Source organism: Pelobates fuscus, chromosome 2, assembly GCF_036172605.1.
Source record: "Pelobates fuscus isolate aPelFus1 chromosome 2, aPelFus1.pri, whole genome shotgun sequence".
Classification (NCBI taxonomy): Eukaryota; Metazoa; Chordata; class Amphibia; order Anura; family Pelobatidae; genus Pelobates; species Pelobates fuscus.
The window spans coordinates 201,568,189-201,584,947 of NC_086318.1; the positions used below are offsets into that span (position 1 = coordinate 201,568,189).

At 39.5% G+C, this 16,759-nt stretch overlaps 1 protein-coding gene across 2 annotated transcripts in view; it reads left to right on the forward strand.

Annotated features, from left to right (window-relative positions):
* The window catches only part of UTRN (utrophin), a 583,870-nt gene that overhangs the window by 368,543 nt on the left and 198,568 nt on the right, over positions 1–16,759 (forward strand). For both annotated transcript variants that reach the window (XM_063443106.1, XM_063443107.1), the window contains 2 exons: positions 6,127–6,299; positions 10,219–10,375. In XM_063443106.1, coding sequence (XP_063299176.1) covers positions 6,127–6,299; positions 10,219–10,375 — 330 coding nt within the window. The remainder of the gene's footprint in view (positions 1–6,126; positions 6,300–10,218; positions 10,376–16,759) is intronic.

A 16,759-nucleotide genomic window follows, 5' to 3' on the forward strand; every position in this document is an offset into this window, starting at 1 on the left:
CCAAAGAGCTGTCCAAGAATGTCAGGGACAAGATTGTAGACATACACAAGGCTGGAATGGGCTACAAGACCATTACCAAGCAGCTTGGTGAAAAGGGGACAACAGTTGGTGAGATTATTTGCAAATGGAAGAAACACAAAATAGCTGTCAGTCTCCCTCGGTCTGGTGCTCCATGCAAGATCTCACCTCGTAGAGTTTCAGTGATCATGAGAACAGTGAGGAATCAGCCCAGATCTATAAGGGAGGATCTTGTTAATTATCTCAAAGCAGCTGGGTCATAGTCACCAAGAAAACAATTGGTAATACTACGCCATAAAGGACTGAAATCCTGCAGCCCTCAAGGTCCCCCTGCTCAAGAAAGCACATGTACAGGCCCGTTTGAAGTTGTACATCTGAATGATTCGGAGGAGAATTGGGTGAAAGTGTATTGGTCAGATGAGACCAAAATCAAGCTCATTGGCATTAACTCAACTCACCTTGTTTGGAGGAGGAGGAATGCTGCCTATGACCCCAAGAACACCATCCCCACTGTCAAATATGGAGGGGAAAACATTATGCTTTGGGGGTGTTTTTCTGCTAAGGGGACAGGAAAACTGCACCGCAATGTACCGTCAAATCTTGGGTGAGAACCTCCTTCTCTTAGCTAGGTGATTGAAAGACAATGACCCAAAACACACAACCAAGGCAACAAAGGAGTGGCTCAAGAAGAAGCACATTAAGGTCCTGGAGTTACCTAGCCAGTCTCCAGACCTTAATCCCCTTGAAAATCTGTGGAAGGAGCTGAAGGTTCGAGTTGCCAGACGACTTGGAGAGGATCTGCAAAGAGGAGTGGGACAAAATCCCTCCTGAAATGTGTGCAAACCTGGTGGCCAACTACAAAAAACATCTGAACTCTGTGATTGCCAACAAGGGTTTTGCCACCAAGTACGAAGGGGTCAAATACTTATTTCACTCATTGACATGCAAATCAATTTATAACTTTTTTGACATGCGTTTTTCTGGATTTGTAATTTTCTTTTTTTTTTTTAATTCTGTCTCTCACTGTTAAAATACCCCTACCATTAAAATTATAGACTGATCATTTATTTGTCAGTAGGCAAACGTTCAAAATCAGCAGGGGATCAAATACTTTTTTCCCCTCACTGTAAATACTATATTTTGTCCTGGAAGAGTTAAAAAATGGATGGTATTTTTACTTTATTACCAGAAATGGAAATAGTTGAAAGAGTAAGATAAATCATCAAACTGTGATCTAATAAAAATGTTTAGGTCGTTTTAATAAAAAAAACATTTTTTTCTTATTTTTTTCTTTATATTTTGTATAATAAAAACCAGAGGCTTGAGCATAGCCGTCCCATTATGATAATGGAGGTTACTGACCTTCTAATGGCGTCAGATGGTGAATGGTCATTTCTGTTTTAAAAGAACTACAAGAGATACATAAATTTTTCTGCAGTTACACATCGCTTGAGCTGGCCGAAATTGAACATGCAACAAAGCCACGTAAACTAAACTCGTTACTGAGCACTTGGTGAACAAATGTCTGTTACTAAACAGGTGTTAACTTTTAATATGTCTGGAAAAATCCTGCCCATAAACATGCCCTCCTCTGATCACAGTTCCACTCTCGTTGTCATCGTCTGCAGCAATGCTGGCATTGGTACTTGGCACTTTCCAACGTTAATGTTTATTGTGCATATTAAAAGTTAAAAACATACACATTACTAGGAGAAAAACACTTAACTGGGGTCCCTGCGTCTCTGCACCTGAAAGTGAGAGCTAAAAGCTCCTGCATGGAGCCCTCATGGACTCCTCTCCTTAGCGCAGGCTCCTCTTCGCTATATTCTGCCGGGCTTAACTCAGGGAGGATTGCTTTCAGCAGTAGCAGAGGCAGGGAGTGGCACTGGCAAACCCTTGGTAAGAAGTCAAACTATTAGCAAACAGCCAATAATGCAGTGGTTATGGTGTGCAGGTTGTTCTTTGAACTAGTATATAATAGGAATGCTGGGACATTTCTTACTTATTATTTTACATTTATATACATCTACTCCTCCTGATTTGCTATATATGGCAGTAGTTGCAACTTATGTAAATGCAGTAAATAACATTTTTAAAATGCAAATAAAAATAACTGTATAGAACATCTGCTAAGAAGTTGTTTCATGATTCTTCACTCTCTTCTTCAACTTTGATCTTTGAGAATGACTGAGTAGCGATATAGAGCATTCCCCAATCCACCTTAAGAAGTAAACCTCTTTTAATGCTGCACTTAACTGAAATTCATCATTTTCAACTTCAATTTCGCTAGCATAATCCCCTGTGGATTTTCTGTTTGGATATAATGGAGCTCTCAGATTTAGAGAAGTAAATAATAGCCTCTCTACGTATACATAAATATACCAAATAGAACACTAACAATTTTAGTCCATATTTATGTTTACTTTTGCATTTAAATATGTAAATCACCAGGGTACAACATACACTGATTAACAAAAGGATAAAAGAGTATTAATGTGTGTTTATAAAATATATATATAAAATATATGAGTATATGGCATAACATGGATGGGACACATGCAGGGATAATTGTCCCAGTTATGCCCTCTCCCATTTAATTCCACTTCTCTCTCCTCCTTACAGATATTTTTCCTATCTCCCAAGCTTTTATATTGTATCTACTTATTTCAGGCATATTTTTACGTTATTCTTTGTCTATCCACTTTAGACGTTTCTGTTTTTACAACCACCTCTCAATTTAGCACTCTTCCCTTTGGACTTTCCTAACGTTTTAGAAAAATAAAATCCCGTAACCTCCTTCTATATTTGTATTATTTGTTCTGAGTAATATTGAACATGGTAAATTACATAGCAGATTGGAGTTAGAGATTCCTGTTGTCATATTGAAGTCCACAATACCCAATAAATATACCTTTATTCATTCTTTATTTTTGTGCAGCATTGGGCCCCTTTAACTTACAAAGTCCCAGTGCACTGCAAGATTCCAATATGTCCATTGCTGATGTTGTAAAAAACTAAATTACACGAATGAGCTAAGTCTTATGCATCATATACATAACATACGTTCACAACCACCACCCCATGTTTTGAACAAATTACACGGGGATATGTTTAATTAAATCCTAGATGTCATTTAGACTGTTAACCCGTGTTCATAATCATAATTTATTTTCACTATTTGCTGAGAACCTCTGACATTCTCCTAATTTAGTCTCTTTAACTTTAATAGGGACTTGACTCCCAAGTAGGAAAGTTGTCAAACAAGCAATAGTATACATTGATCTCAGCAGACTGCTGAGATATCCTACTTAGAAAAGCTTGTTAGTTCACAAAAGTTAAATCAGATACTATTTCGGTATATGTACAAGGGAATGGCTTTTATGGATTTCTCTTGAAAGTGACTAATTGTCAGTATGAGATTTAGGCAAAACAAGGACGAGCATAAAAAATAAATAGAATACAACTATTGTATTTCTCTATCCCAATATAGTATTTATATTCATATATGCAAGGTTATTTTATGAGATAAAATTAGAAAATGGCATAGTAAAATTGTTGAATTGTTGACCCAGAGCTGGGTCAACACTACGTCCCCTCTGACGTCACGTGACGAGCAGGCGCTAATGCGCATGCACTGCTAAGGCTGCGTGCGCATTAGACCTCCCCATACGAAAGCATTGAATCATTCCTATCAGGACGTACAGTGTCAGAAACCGGACCAAAGTTCTGTTTCCATCCAGGAAACCCTCTAGTGGCTGTCTAGACAGCCACTAGAAGCTGACTTAGTGCTGCAATGAAGTGGTCTGGGTGCCTACAGTGTCCCTTTAAGTTGTTTCGGGGTTAGTGAAAGCCTTTGACCCCAGCAAAAATTGAAACTCTAAATAGTAGTTAGAGGTTTTTCATAGAGAATATTGAGGGCTGTGAACTGATACTTACCGACTGTCTTTATCTAGCTGGTAACTCACTATTAGTGAAATTTTACAGTCTGTAAACATCCGCTACTCTTAAACAGTAGCAGCAGTCATTTTAGCAAGTAGTGACTGACCAGTAAAAGTAGCAACAAAATTGGAAACAAGCCTGTAATGTCTTATTTGAATTTAATGTCTTTTCCTTTAATCCCATGTCTCAGTATTAATGGCCAGTGTTATTTTACTATAACATTTGAAAATTGAAGGTGTTGAATCCATTCCTGTTTTAGAAACGATAAAAACAATTCAGTTCATGCGTTATGTAGCCCAAGGGAGAGATTCTATATCCTTTCTAGTTCGGATAATGAGTTGTATTTTGTTAATGGGTCTTTTACAACACAAAATGTCCATTAAAAGGAAGTAGCATTTGATAATTACTCATTAGCGGATTGACAACAGTATCAATACATCTATTGAATCATACAATATAGACAATGTCACTGGATTGTTCAAAGGCTTTAAGAAAGCATGTGAGGTGGCTTTAAAATTAAATGCTAATAATCTGATACCTATCTTAAACAATATGTGTATCCAGTTCCATCATGGGTTCTTAAAGGGACACTATAGTCACCAGAACAACTGCAGCTTAATGCAATTTTTCTGGTGTGTATATCCTGACCCTGCAGACATTTTAATGTAAACACTATCTTCTCAGAGAAAATACAGTGTTTATATTACAGCCTAGGGACACCTCTAGTGGCCACTCCTCAGACGGCTATCAGAGGTGCTTCCTGGATCAATGCTGCAAACCGTGCATGGAGGCGCTGAACTCTCCCCATTGAGATGCATGGAGGCACTGAACTGTCCCCATAGAGATGCATTGATTAAATGCATCTCTATGAAAAGATGCTGATTGGCGCAGATCAGCATTTTGCCGCCCATGCGCTATAGCCTTCCAATGTTTTCCTATGGATTGCATTGGATTGGCTGAGATCATCAAGTTTGATGATCTTATCCAAGGGTGCAGAGCCAGTCACAAGCGAATCCACATGGTGCTGGAAAAAGAGTAATTCACCTTTTCAAAACCATTTGTTATTGTGAATGTCAGGTATAAGTGATATATCATGTATAATATTGTGTAATTCACCTTTTCAACCAGTGGCAAAAGGGGCAGGGGGGCTAAACAACTATTTAGACCTATAGTGTCAGGAATACAAATTCTTGACACTATAGTGCTGCTTTAAAGGGACACTATAGTCATAAAAATAATTTTAGCTTATTAAACCAGTTCTTGTGTATAGATCATGCCCAAGAAGTCTCACTGTTTCTATGTATGCAGCCCTAGCCACAACTCCCCTAGCTGTGACTGAAACAGCCTACTTAAAAAAAAAAAAAAACTTTTATTTTCAATCAGATGTCAGATTAATTGAACTTTAATCACACACAGAAGTCGCCTTAATGCCCTCTTACCTGGGCCGCACTGGGATGCTGGGCTAACTTGCTCTAGAAGGGTATTAACAGTGGAGGAGATAAGACGTGCAATAATGGAAGTTTAAACATTAGATCTCACTTTACAGGAAGTATTTAGGAAGACTGTGTAAGTTACATGCAGGAAGTGTGAATTAACTTCTAAAGTATTATTATTATTATTATTATTATTATTATTATTTATAGGTTAGAAAAGTAGGTTGCTAGAATCATTTTCACTAAAGGCTTAGTGCTTTTGTGTTTTGCACCCAGACCACTTAATTGAGATCATGGTGGCTCAAGTGATCTGGGTGATTATAGTTTTCCTCTTGGGTCAGATGCACATCTTACCAACCAAGAACTGTGCAATCAAGTGATGGTGTGCGTTCACGAATTCTGGCATCCTGCATGAGTGACACATATCTAAAAAATACTCTCTGGGGTGGTATTAGACATTCACACTATGCATGGTCTTAAAGCAGACAAGAGGCACTTCTGATGCTCACCTCTATATAAGAAAATAAACCAAGATAAACCAGGAAATGCACTAAACAGAGTAATTATCTTTAGATTTATTTTAAAAAAAAAATCATATATATAAATATAATGACAATTGTTCTTTAATGCTTCTTTATCTTATTTGCTTTGAGGTCCATAATTTTTAAGCACATTATTTTCATTTTTCTTATAGTTTGCATTTTGGCCTCTGGTAATAATGTCTGTTTTATTTCAGGATATTCAAGCTGAGATAGATGCCCACAATGACATCTTTAAGAGTATTGATGGTAACCGTCAGAAAATGGTGAAAGCCCTGGGAACCTCGGATGAAACAGCATTACTACAACATAGACTTGATGATATGAACCAACGATGGCATGATTTGAAAGCCAAGTCAGCAAACATCAGGTCAGTGTTTCTATTAACTTATTTCCTAGCAACCTAGTTTTATATAAAACATTTTATCAGGAAGCTAAGGTGTGCAATTCACTGAAGTTAGAATTCAAGGTGAATTTAAAGTGAATGTAATTTATGGTCAAAATAGCCAAACAGGAAAAAATAAATATTGTGAGCAAGCTAAACTTTCAATTTGGCTATTCTGGCCTTAAATTTGAAATTCACTTAGTAATTTTACTTTTGTAAATAATTTGTTTTGTTTTTTAGTACAATTTTTGACTTTCAGAGACAAACTTAGGAGAAAGATCACAGTGACTTTCAGAGAAGAACTGAGAAGAAAGGTCACTGTGACTTTCAGAGAAGAACTGAGAAGAAAGGTCACTGTGACTTTCAGAGAAGAACTGAGAAGAAAGGTCACTGTGACTTTTAGAGAAGAACTGAGAAGAAAGGTCACTGTGACTTTTAGAGAAGAACTGAGAAGAAAGGTCACTGTGAATTTCAGAGAAGAACTGAGAAGAAAGGTCACTGTGACTTTCTGAGAAGAACTGAGAAGAAAGGTCACTGTGACTTTTAGAGAAGAACTGAGAAGAAAGGTCACTGTGACTTTCAGAGAAGAACTGAGAAGAAAGGTCACTGTGACTTTCAGAGAAGAACTGAGAAGAAAGGTCACTGTGACTTTCAGAGAAGAACTGAGAAGAAAGGTCACTGTGACTTTTAGAGAAGAGCTGAGAAGAAAGGTCACTGTGACTTTCAGAGAAGAACTGAGAAGAAAGGTCACTGTGACTTTCAGAGAAGAACTGAGAAGAAAGGTCACTGTGACTTTTAGAGAAGAACTGAGAAGAAAGGTCACTGTGACTTTCAGAGAAGAACTGAGAAGAAAGGTCACTGTGACTTTCAGAGAAGAACTGAGAAGAAAGGTCACTGTGACTTTCAGAGAAGTGACAATACCTCTTTAAAATTCAATTTCTATATAAAATACAGTAATTATCAGTGTGAATTGCTATTACAATTACCATACCATGTTAAGGCCAAACTGAAAAGAAATGTGTAAATTCTACTTGAAAAGCATATGGTGTTCTCAAGGTTGTGTGTTAAACTGCATCCATTGTTAAGGGTACCTGCAGAAATGCACGATTAACACATTGCTTGTTTGTGGTTATTTGTATGTCAAGCTGGGAATTCTTGGACAGGTGAAAATGATATCTTGAGTTGCTGTGCCCAAACCTTCCAAAGTCCAACTTGAGTTATTAAGTTGATGCTCAACAGTATTCTTTCTACTTGCAGTGTGGGGAGTTTCATTGTGTTTGGTCTCCCCACAATCTTATTTATTTATAACTTTATATTTTTAACAATTCATTTGATATCATTTTATTCTAGCATGTGTTGCATACGTTATATCTGAAATACCCTCTTTGAGAGGTTTGGTTTTTAAAAATAATTAAGGAAGTAAATTTGTTCATTCTATTTTTCTTTTAATTGTTTCCAGTGTTGGAAATAATCTTTTTGGAAGTACTGCAGGCATATAAGTAGTAGTATTGATTTATTTCTAGCACTCCAGCATATTTTGTTTTTCTGTGCCATGCTTTTTTGTTAGTCATGGCTACGAGTAAATTCATTGAAGTAATGTGTGGTTTTTACCTTATTTGTTTTTAGAGCAAGTGAACCGTGCACGGTCATGTTTGCTTTGGCATGCCAGCAGGAAACCTGTAATTATTTAGTTTACATCTCTTATGTTTTCTCTTTGCTAAAGTTTAAAACTGACAAGATGGTGGCCTGATCCACCTGCTATCCAATAAATGTTTGTTTGAGGTTTAAATTAACCTGTTGACATTCCAAACAGTGTATTCAAAATGGTAATATATGCATGTTATGACATTTAATAAGAGCTGCATCCATTCTAGTTTCTTACTAGCGTTATCTATCCTTTACCATTTTGAAACTAATGGAAATATGAATTTTGATAGAGGCATTCAACTTGTGAGGTCATTGTCCCCTTAGACAATATAGCCACCGATGTAAAGTATCAACTGCATTAAAGCGGCACTGTCATGGCCGAATCCTGTTTTTTTTTAACCCCCCTTCCGCCTCCACTACATCTAACTGACCCCCTAGTCACCCCCAAATGCCCCTAAGCCCCCCAGATTACCTATTTTGTATTCTTTATTTTCTGCCCCGATCTATATTCAGGGCGCCGCCATCTTTGTGTGGGTAGGTGAAGTCCCTGTGGGACACGTCATCTGCCCACACTAGATAGCACTGAGATTCCCGCACATGCCCAGTGAAATACTTGGACATGCGAACGGGAATTTCATCTATTCATTCATTAGTCAGACAGAGGAATGAATGAATAGAAAAATCAGACGAACAAACAAACACTGAGTATCAGTGTTCGTTTGTTCGTTCAGTTTGTTACAAGGAGGGAGCTACCGGCTTGCAGCTCCCTCCTTGTAATATGTAAAGACAGAAGCAGCAGGGAGCAGTGCTCCTCACCACTTCATAAGCCCCCCAGGTCCCCCTCTCACTCTATGGGGGTCAATATGACCCCCATAATAGCACAAGGAAGAATGCCCCTACTCGCTATACCGCAAGTAGGGGCATGTCCACTAAACAGTGAGCAGCCAGTGGCCAGCTACTGTTTAATTGACATGCCCCTACTCACGGTATAGCGAGTAGGGGCTGAATTTACTAATACTAAGTAATCTTTACTTAGTATTAGTAAATGTGGCTGAAAGACCAATTTAGGTCTTTCAGCCTTTTAGTAGATAGCTCCCTAATACCGTGGGAATTAGGGAGTTATCTACTAAGCGGCTGCAAGATGCAGCCACAGCACGAATAGGATCGGAGTTTCATTCATTCTAATGAAATTGTGATCCGAACAAAGCACCGAATTGCATCCTAACACGAATGGAGAAACAGTGCTCATTCTGTTAGGATGCAATTCGGCAGTTTTGCCGGCTTTCTTTCTAAGTGACAGGACGTTCGGCAATACTGACAGGAAGCATCGTGGGAACAGGGAGGAAAGCTAGGCATCATGGGAAAATTGCTCTGACCAGCGGAAATGAAGCACACTTTGCTCCTCCGCTGGTCAGAGCTGGTCAAGCGGAGGAATCCTCCATAAGACAAAGAGTCCCTACTTTGTCTTATGATTTTAAAGAAAACTAAAGAAGACAGGAAGAAAAGAAAAACAGATCCTGAGAGAGGGGGAGAAGAGGAAGAGATTGAGGAAAGGTAAGTTCGCCATGACAGGGCCGCTTTAATCTTTTTTTTTTTTAATTCTTTATTTTTCTTGTGCATAAATTGACAACAAGCGTGTAGAGCCACAACAGCATCTACAAGCATTTCCATAACATTTCACAATGTGGCAGATTAGACGGCACATTTTTTATATTATATGAAGATATCAAGCTCTTAACATTTTTCAGAGTAACAATAGTAAGGTTGGGGTAGACTAGGCTGCATACAAGGTAGGTATAGTTAACTACGGTAGCAAGTTCGTTTGGTTGTTGCAGGAAGGATACCTTTAAGTCAGGTAATTGGTGCCGCTTTAATCTTAGTAGACAGTTGTCTTGTTTAATTGGAAACGCTTATTGAAAATACACACTGCGGGGCTGAAATAAAATTGCTGATGCCATGTTTAATATAAAACAAAATGAAGCAGTGATGGTAAGAGTTTTGATCAAAACCAAAAGGGAAACATGAACTGATACGTAAAAATAGCTTTCATAATATAAAAAGAATTTTTAAAAATATATGTATTGGTTCAAAATCTTATAATGGACTTCCAAATTACTATTTTCCTCAGTAAATCTCCTCAGGAGAATATATTTTCTATATATATATTAGGGAATAATATATAAATATCCCCACAATTAGACTTGTAACACACTAAAAGCCCACCACTGCTAACCTTTTAATGTTGCTTCCTACACAGAACTCACTTGGAGGCGAGTGCAGAAAAATGGAATCGCTTGTTGAAATCTCTGGAAGATCTAATCCTCTGGTTAGATGCTAGAGGCGAAGAAGTGAAAAAGCAGATGCCTGTGGGGGGAGATGTTCTAACAGTACAACAACAGTATGATTACTGCAAGGTAAGGCTCTTGTAGACTAACTAAGGAAGCTATCACGGCGAAATGCGTTTTGGCAGGGTTTGCACAAGCAGGACTTTATATTTAGTGCACTTTTGCTGTTTTTACATTTGTTTTTGATGTTATAATAAATGTAATATCTGTAGCACTGCCGCCAGCACTTTATTACAAGGATCAAGTTATACAGCGGGGGAAGTGTCACCCCACAAATTGACACTAGGTGCATAACCTATTCACATTTACCAAGGATTGTTACCATCTGCACTATTTGTTGTTATCTCTGTTTTTATCTTTTATATACTGCTGTTTTAACATCTCTATTGTATTGCATACTGTAAGGGGATAAGATACTCGTCTTGCACTTATAATATATATATTGTTATTTATGATTATTTTGGTGAAGGGAAGTAAGATACCGTTCACAAGTGTTTTTTTGAGCTGCTAGTTTTTAATGTTTTGCGCTCACTTCATACTTTCTTGTCACAGAAGGCTCTTGTATGTTGATATTTTCTATTGTTTTTTTTTTACACTTGTCTGTATGTTCTGCCTGTATGTGTGAACTTTAGGGCTGTTCTTTTTTCCCATGATCTGTGTACAGGAAGGGGTCTTTACTGTTCCACGAATGGCAAAGTCATTAACTGGTCAAAATTAGTGTGAACAATTAAAAAAATGAATTGAAATAGTAGAGGGTTAGTAGAACTGGTCTGGGAGTCAGTAAATGTAACCACCACTACGCTCCCTGTGTCATACCTAGAAAGTTACTAATGATATGCCGAAAATGAAGCCTCTGAGGCATATTAAAGACGCACTGTTGCCAGGGCCTGTTTTTAACACGGGGCAAACAGGGCAGCTTAGGGGGGGCCCAAAGCAGCTGTCTCGTGAGTCCTGCTGCCCTCAACTATTTTTCCCCCCATTGGGCCGCCGGCACGCACATTAAGGAGGCCCACCGGGTGGGTATTTGCAGGGCCGGTGCAAGGATTTTTGGGTACATAGGCGAAGATGCATTTTTCCACCCCCCCTCTAAAATTAACATCTTCACCTATGTGCCTCCTAACCAGCCCCTCCCTCTTCCCCGTCCCTTAGTGTTCCTCTCCCCTCCCCCTCCTTTCCCTGTCCCTTGGTTTTTCTCTCCCCTCCCCTCTCTGTCCCTTGGTGCACCCCCCACCCTCTTAGCGGTCACACTCCCCTTCCTGGTGTGCCTCCTACCTGCCTTGTAGCGTTGCGGAGCAGACCCTCTACAGGAGCTTCAGTTTTCTGTACCTGGCTGGACTGACAGGAAGTGCTCTCTCAGTGAGCACCTCCTCTCAGTCTGGCCAGGTACAGGAAACAGAAGCTCCTGTACTGCGCTCCGCTCCGCCACGCTACACTACACTCAGTGGTGTATACACACTAACAGCCACACACACTCAATGACAAACACACAGACGTCACTGACAGACACAGACTCACTGATCTGACACACTCATTCATTGACAGACACACACTCAATCACAAACATACTCTCACTGATTTGACAGACACTCACAAACACACACTCATACACTGACAGACACACATTCATACAATCCTTCACAGACACATACACAGACACACACATACACAGACACACACATAGACACACACACACACAGAAACACTCACAAACAAACACAGACACACACTCACAGACAAACACATACACACACAGACAAACACATACAGACACACTCACAGCCACACACACTCAATGGCAAACACACAGACGTCACTGACAGACACAGACTCACTGATCTGACACACACTCATTCATTGACAGACACACACTCAATCACAAACATACTCTCACTGATTTGACAGACACTCACAAACACACACTCATACACTGACAGACACACATTCATACAATCATTCACAGACACACACAGACACACACATACATAGACACACACACTCACAGACAAACACATACACAGACACACACTCACAAACACATACACTCAAAAACACATACACACACAGACACATACACACATACAGACACACTCACAGACAAACACATACAGACACACACAAAGACAAACACATCCACACACACTGACAAACACATACACACACACACTGACAGACACATATACACACACTCACAGACACACACACAAACACATACACAGACACACACTCACACATACACTTTCAGACACACACACTCACAGACACACACTCACAAACACATACACAGACACACACACTCAGACAAACACACACTCACAGACACACACTCACAAACACATACACAGACACACACACTCAGACAAACACACACTCACACATACACTTTCAGACACACACAAATTAATAATAATATCCACCCAGCCTCCCTACCTGGAGAGCTGGTGTGGATGTGTCCCTGGGGTCCAGTGGGGCTTCAGTGCGGAGGGCGGCAGCGTTCTAATGAGAGGCGGCGAGGGAGCTCTAACCTGTCTGCTCTGCTCCCTCGCGGGCTGTCTGTTGATGCCGGGAGACGGAATATGACGTCATATTCTGGCTCCCGCAGAATCAGCAAACAACGCGCAAGGGAGCAGAGCAGACAGGTTAGAGCTCCCTCGCCGCCTCTCATTAGAACGCTGCCGCCCGCCGGGGGTCCAGAAGGTAACCTGGCAGGAGGGAGCGCTTCCCTCCTGCCGGTCACCGAAATCTTGCGCCCCCAGAGCCGGTGCGCCCTAAGGCGGCCGCCTGTGCCGCCTTATGGACGCGCCGGCCCTGGGTATTTGTAAGCAAGGGCCCGATCTCACGTGGGGGCCCTTTAACAGCGCGACTGGGCCCCTTGCTTTTCGGCAGCTCTGGGAGGAAGTGACAACTGCGAGTCAATTCCTCCCACTTTGACTAAGAAGAGGAGCCGCGTGGGGGATTAAGGAGGGGGCCTGGGCTGGGAGAGGCAGACCCCAATTCCCAACAGCCTAAGATGGACTTATGTGGATATCACTGACTTGAAGGGAGAGTGAGAGAGGAGGATCAGTATTAGGAGGAGGAAAGACAAGGAGTTCAGTTTTAGAGAGGTTAAGTTTGAGAAAGCGTATATCAGTATGTTTGTCAGTGTATGTATGTCTGTCAGTGTATGTGTCTATCCCTGTGTGTATGCCAATATGTCTGTGTGTGTGTAAGTCAGTATGTCTGTGTCAGTATGTCAGTGTATGTGTCTGTATCAGTATGACTGTCAGTGTATGTGTATGTCAGTATGTTTGTCAGTGTATGTGTATGTTTCAGTATGTTTGTCTGTGTCTGTCTTTCAGTGTCTGTATGTCTGTCTGTGTCTGTATGTCTGTCTGTATATGTGTCAGTATATGTGTCTGCATGTGTGTCAGTATGTGTGTGTCAGTGTATGTGTCTGTGTGTTTGTCAGTATGTCTGTCAGTGTATGTCTCTATGTATGTGTTAGTATGTCTGGCAGGGTCCAGGGGCCCCAAGCAAATGGTTTCCCAGAGTCCGGTCAATTTTAAAGACGGCCCTGACTGTTGCAGTCTGTGGACTTTGCAGAATTTGCAAAGACCCCCAATGGTTACATTGCCGATGGATGTCCGCAGAGGGAGGGTGCAGGGAAACGTGAGTTCTAATTGCCCGAACCTGTCCCTCGTGGGTGCTCTTCATCTTGCCTGGAGCCGACAGCACTGAATTACTTTTGCGTGTGCATTGAGGTCTATGGAGGATCCAGCAAGACTTCCTTTGACAGAGCCAATTCCCTGCAGTCATTACTAGTGACAGCTGTTGGCATTGACACTGTACCTCTATGTCTAAGAAAGCCAGGCGTAGGAAAAATAGATAAGACAAAGTAGTCCCTACTTTGTCTTATGTTTTTAGTTAGAAATAGATTAAAACTGAAAAGTAAGAAAACCACAGTATGAAAGAGGAAGAGAAGGGGAAGCAATTGGGAAAAGATAAGTACGGCGAGACAGTGCTTTTTTAGAATAACTAAAGAATAATTTCCCCATTTAAATAAAATACTTACAAATGAAAGAATCTGGTACATATTTTAAGCTATGAAAAAGGACAGTGTGTCTTCTTTCTTTCTTTCTAATTAAAAGGATCATGCTACTAATTGAACAACAATTTCCTTAATTCCTTTCTATTTGTTTGAACTGTTCCCCTTTGTTGAAGACCACAGCCATTTTAATTTGGAGCTCTCTGCTGGCATCTTGTGTAATGTAAGTATTGATTTTCTGTTGGAGCACCAGCTGATAAGTCTTAAGTTTGCATAATTAAAGGAACCACAAGAGAAAGGAACATAAAATTGCAGTAGAGCGGGCAAACTTCATTCCAAGGAGTTAAGTACCTTTTTGATTAAACCTGCATTCCAGTTTTTCTCTTGGGTATGACAAATCTCATTATGTGGTACATTACTCAACAAACAAGCACGAACAAAAAAACAAAACACTACACTACTGTTTTAACAAATTCATAATGTTTGGCATTTTATAAATTGACTGATTTCTTTAATCTCTAATTAACAGTATGAGTAATTTGTCCTTCCGAGATAGATAAAATGAGTACCATTAAATTGGGTAATAGTAACATCCCCTGAATGTCTCACGACATACTTGGAAACCAGTGTAATCTGAATATATGTATCTTTACTGGTTAAATAATGTGTTATTATTAAATGGGATCTTACACTAAACTTTGTACCCTAATTAGAGCTCTCGAGTTACCTAAAGATGTAGGTTTAGGTTTCTTATAGTTATCTATGTGCATAATGATCTGTCAGTATGGCTAACCTTAATAACTTAAGTATTACTGAATTACATTTCCCAGGCTTTTCGGACAGCCTATTAAGTATTAAAGTTGTGTTTTACATTTACACAATTTAGCGGGGTTTTTAATGTACTTACTGCTGCGTTAGAGTTCCTGTCTGACCACAGGATCCTATAAACCTCAAGTCTTGATGATTGCTGTAATGGAGACTTGCTTTCATTCTCCAGATTCAACATAACATTGGTGAAAGTAGTGTCTGTATTGCACAAGATCCTGATTTTAGGAGGCTATGGACAAAAAAAAAAATATTTTTTCATCACAGATAACAGTTATAGGGTAAGCCAGACAGGTTTCTGAGAATATGGAGAGTCTTTAAATCAATGTAAGTCCACAATATCTTCTCTACCTAGGAAGCCTTGGCTTGGAATGAAGTTTTGCAAAAGATGTGTATTTGCAGTTTTAATACCTGGAGTGTCCCTTATAAAGCAATCCCATGGCACGTTTGTTTCGTTATCATGTAGATTGTCCATTTTGCCAACTCACAAGAAGTAACAATTCAAGGTGCAGACATTTAAAGGGTAATACGCACAAATATCTGTCAACTCTGACTGTTAGTGAAAGTTTGAGGTCAGCTCCCAATGGAGAATTGTCATGTTCTGTATGGAAGTGTCTTGAGTAGGATGGGATAATTATTATGCAAAACAGAAATGTCAGTGATAAATGGACCCCTATTGTGTCTTTTATAATTTTCCCTTATAACTTTCATTTCCATCTACTTAACAGACTGAACCAATATTAAACAATGCCCTTTCCCGACTGTGTAAATGAAAGGAGCGCTTTCCGCACTTCTCACGATTTTAATAACATAAAAAATAACGGTTATTTCTTGATTGCAACCTGTATCCTGTAAAACCTTATTTGTGCTTTCTGTTTAACATTGTCAAGCTTGTTTAAAACACAAGTTCAATGTTCTCTACCACTGCATCAACAATAACGCTGCTTTATAATGCTAAAGATTCAATCCCCCAACTGTATATAACTGAAACTGAAGTGTCAGGAGTAGTGTACTTCTTGTTTTATGCAATGGAGAAGCTTTGTTATTAAAAAAACTTACGAATGAACTGCAGATCTTCAAGACATTCACAATCTCTTAAGAGCAAACCACCCTAGCCTTTTTATATCAGTACAGTGAGTTATCAATGATGGCAAGCACAATCATGGCTTGTACAAGAAAGAAACTACGACAGCTCTGCAGCACACATATTCTGGATTCTATTATATGGTCTACTGGAAATATTGCTTTCTAGAATGTATGTATATATGTAAATATGACAACAGACTTGAGATGCATCCAGTGATGAATCATATTGGCTTTTGCACTTAGAGTATCCATGGAGGCTTCGTGTTGTTTGAACTTTGTGGTTTAAAAACACTACATGCATATATCTCTGGAATAAAAGTTTGAAGTTAACCTAAACTATTTGACATATTTTAAATATAATCATAGATTTACTTACATGTATAAAAGGTGTTATAGCATGTTGCAGTAAGCTTGCCTTGCATATACATTGGCACACTTCCCTGTCCCTGTTTTGGCCCCAAAATCCCCCTGACCCTCATTTCTATCCTAATGCCCCTCTTATCTAGGATCTCCACATTGTT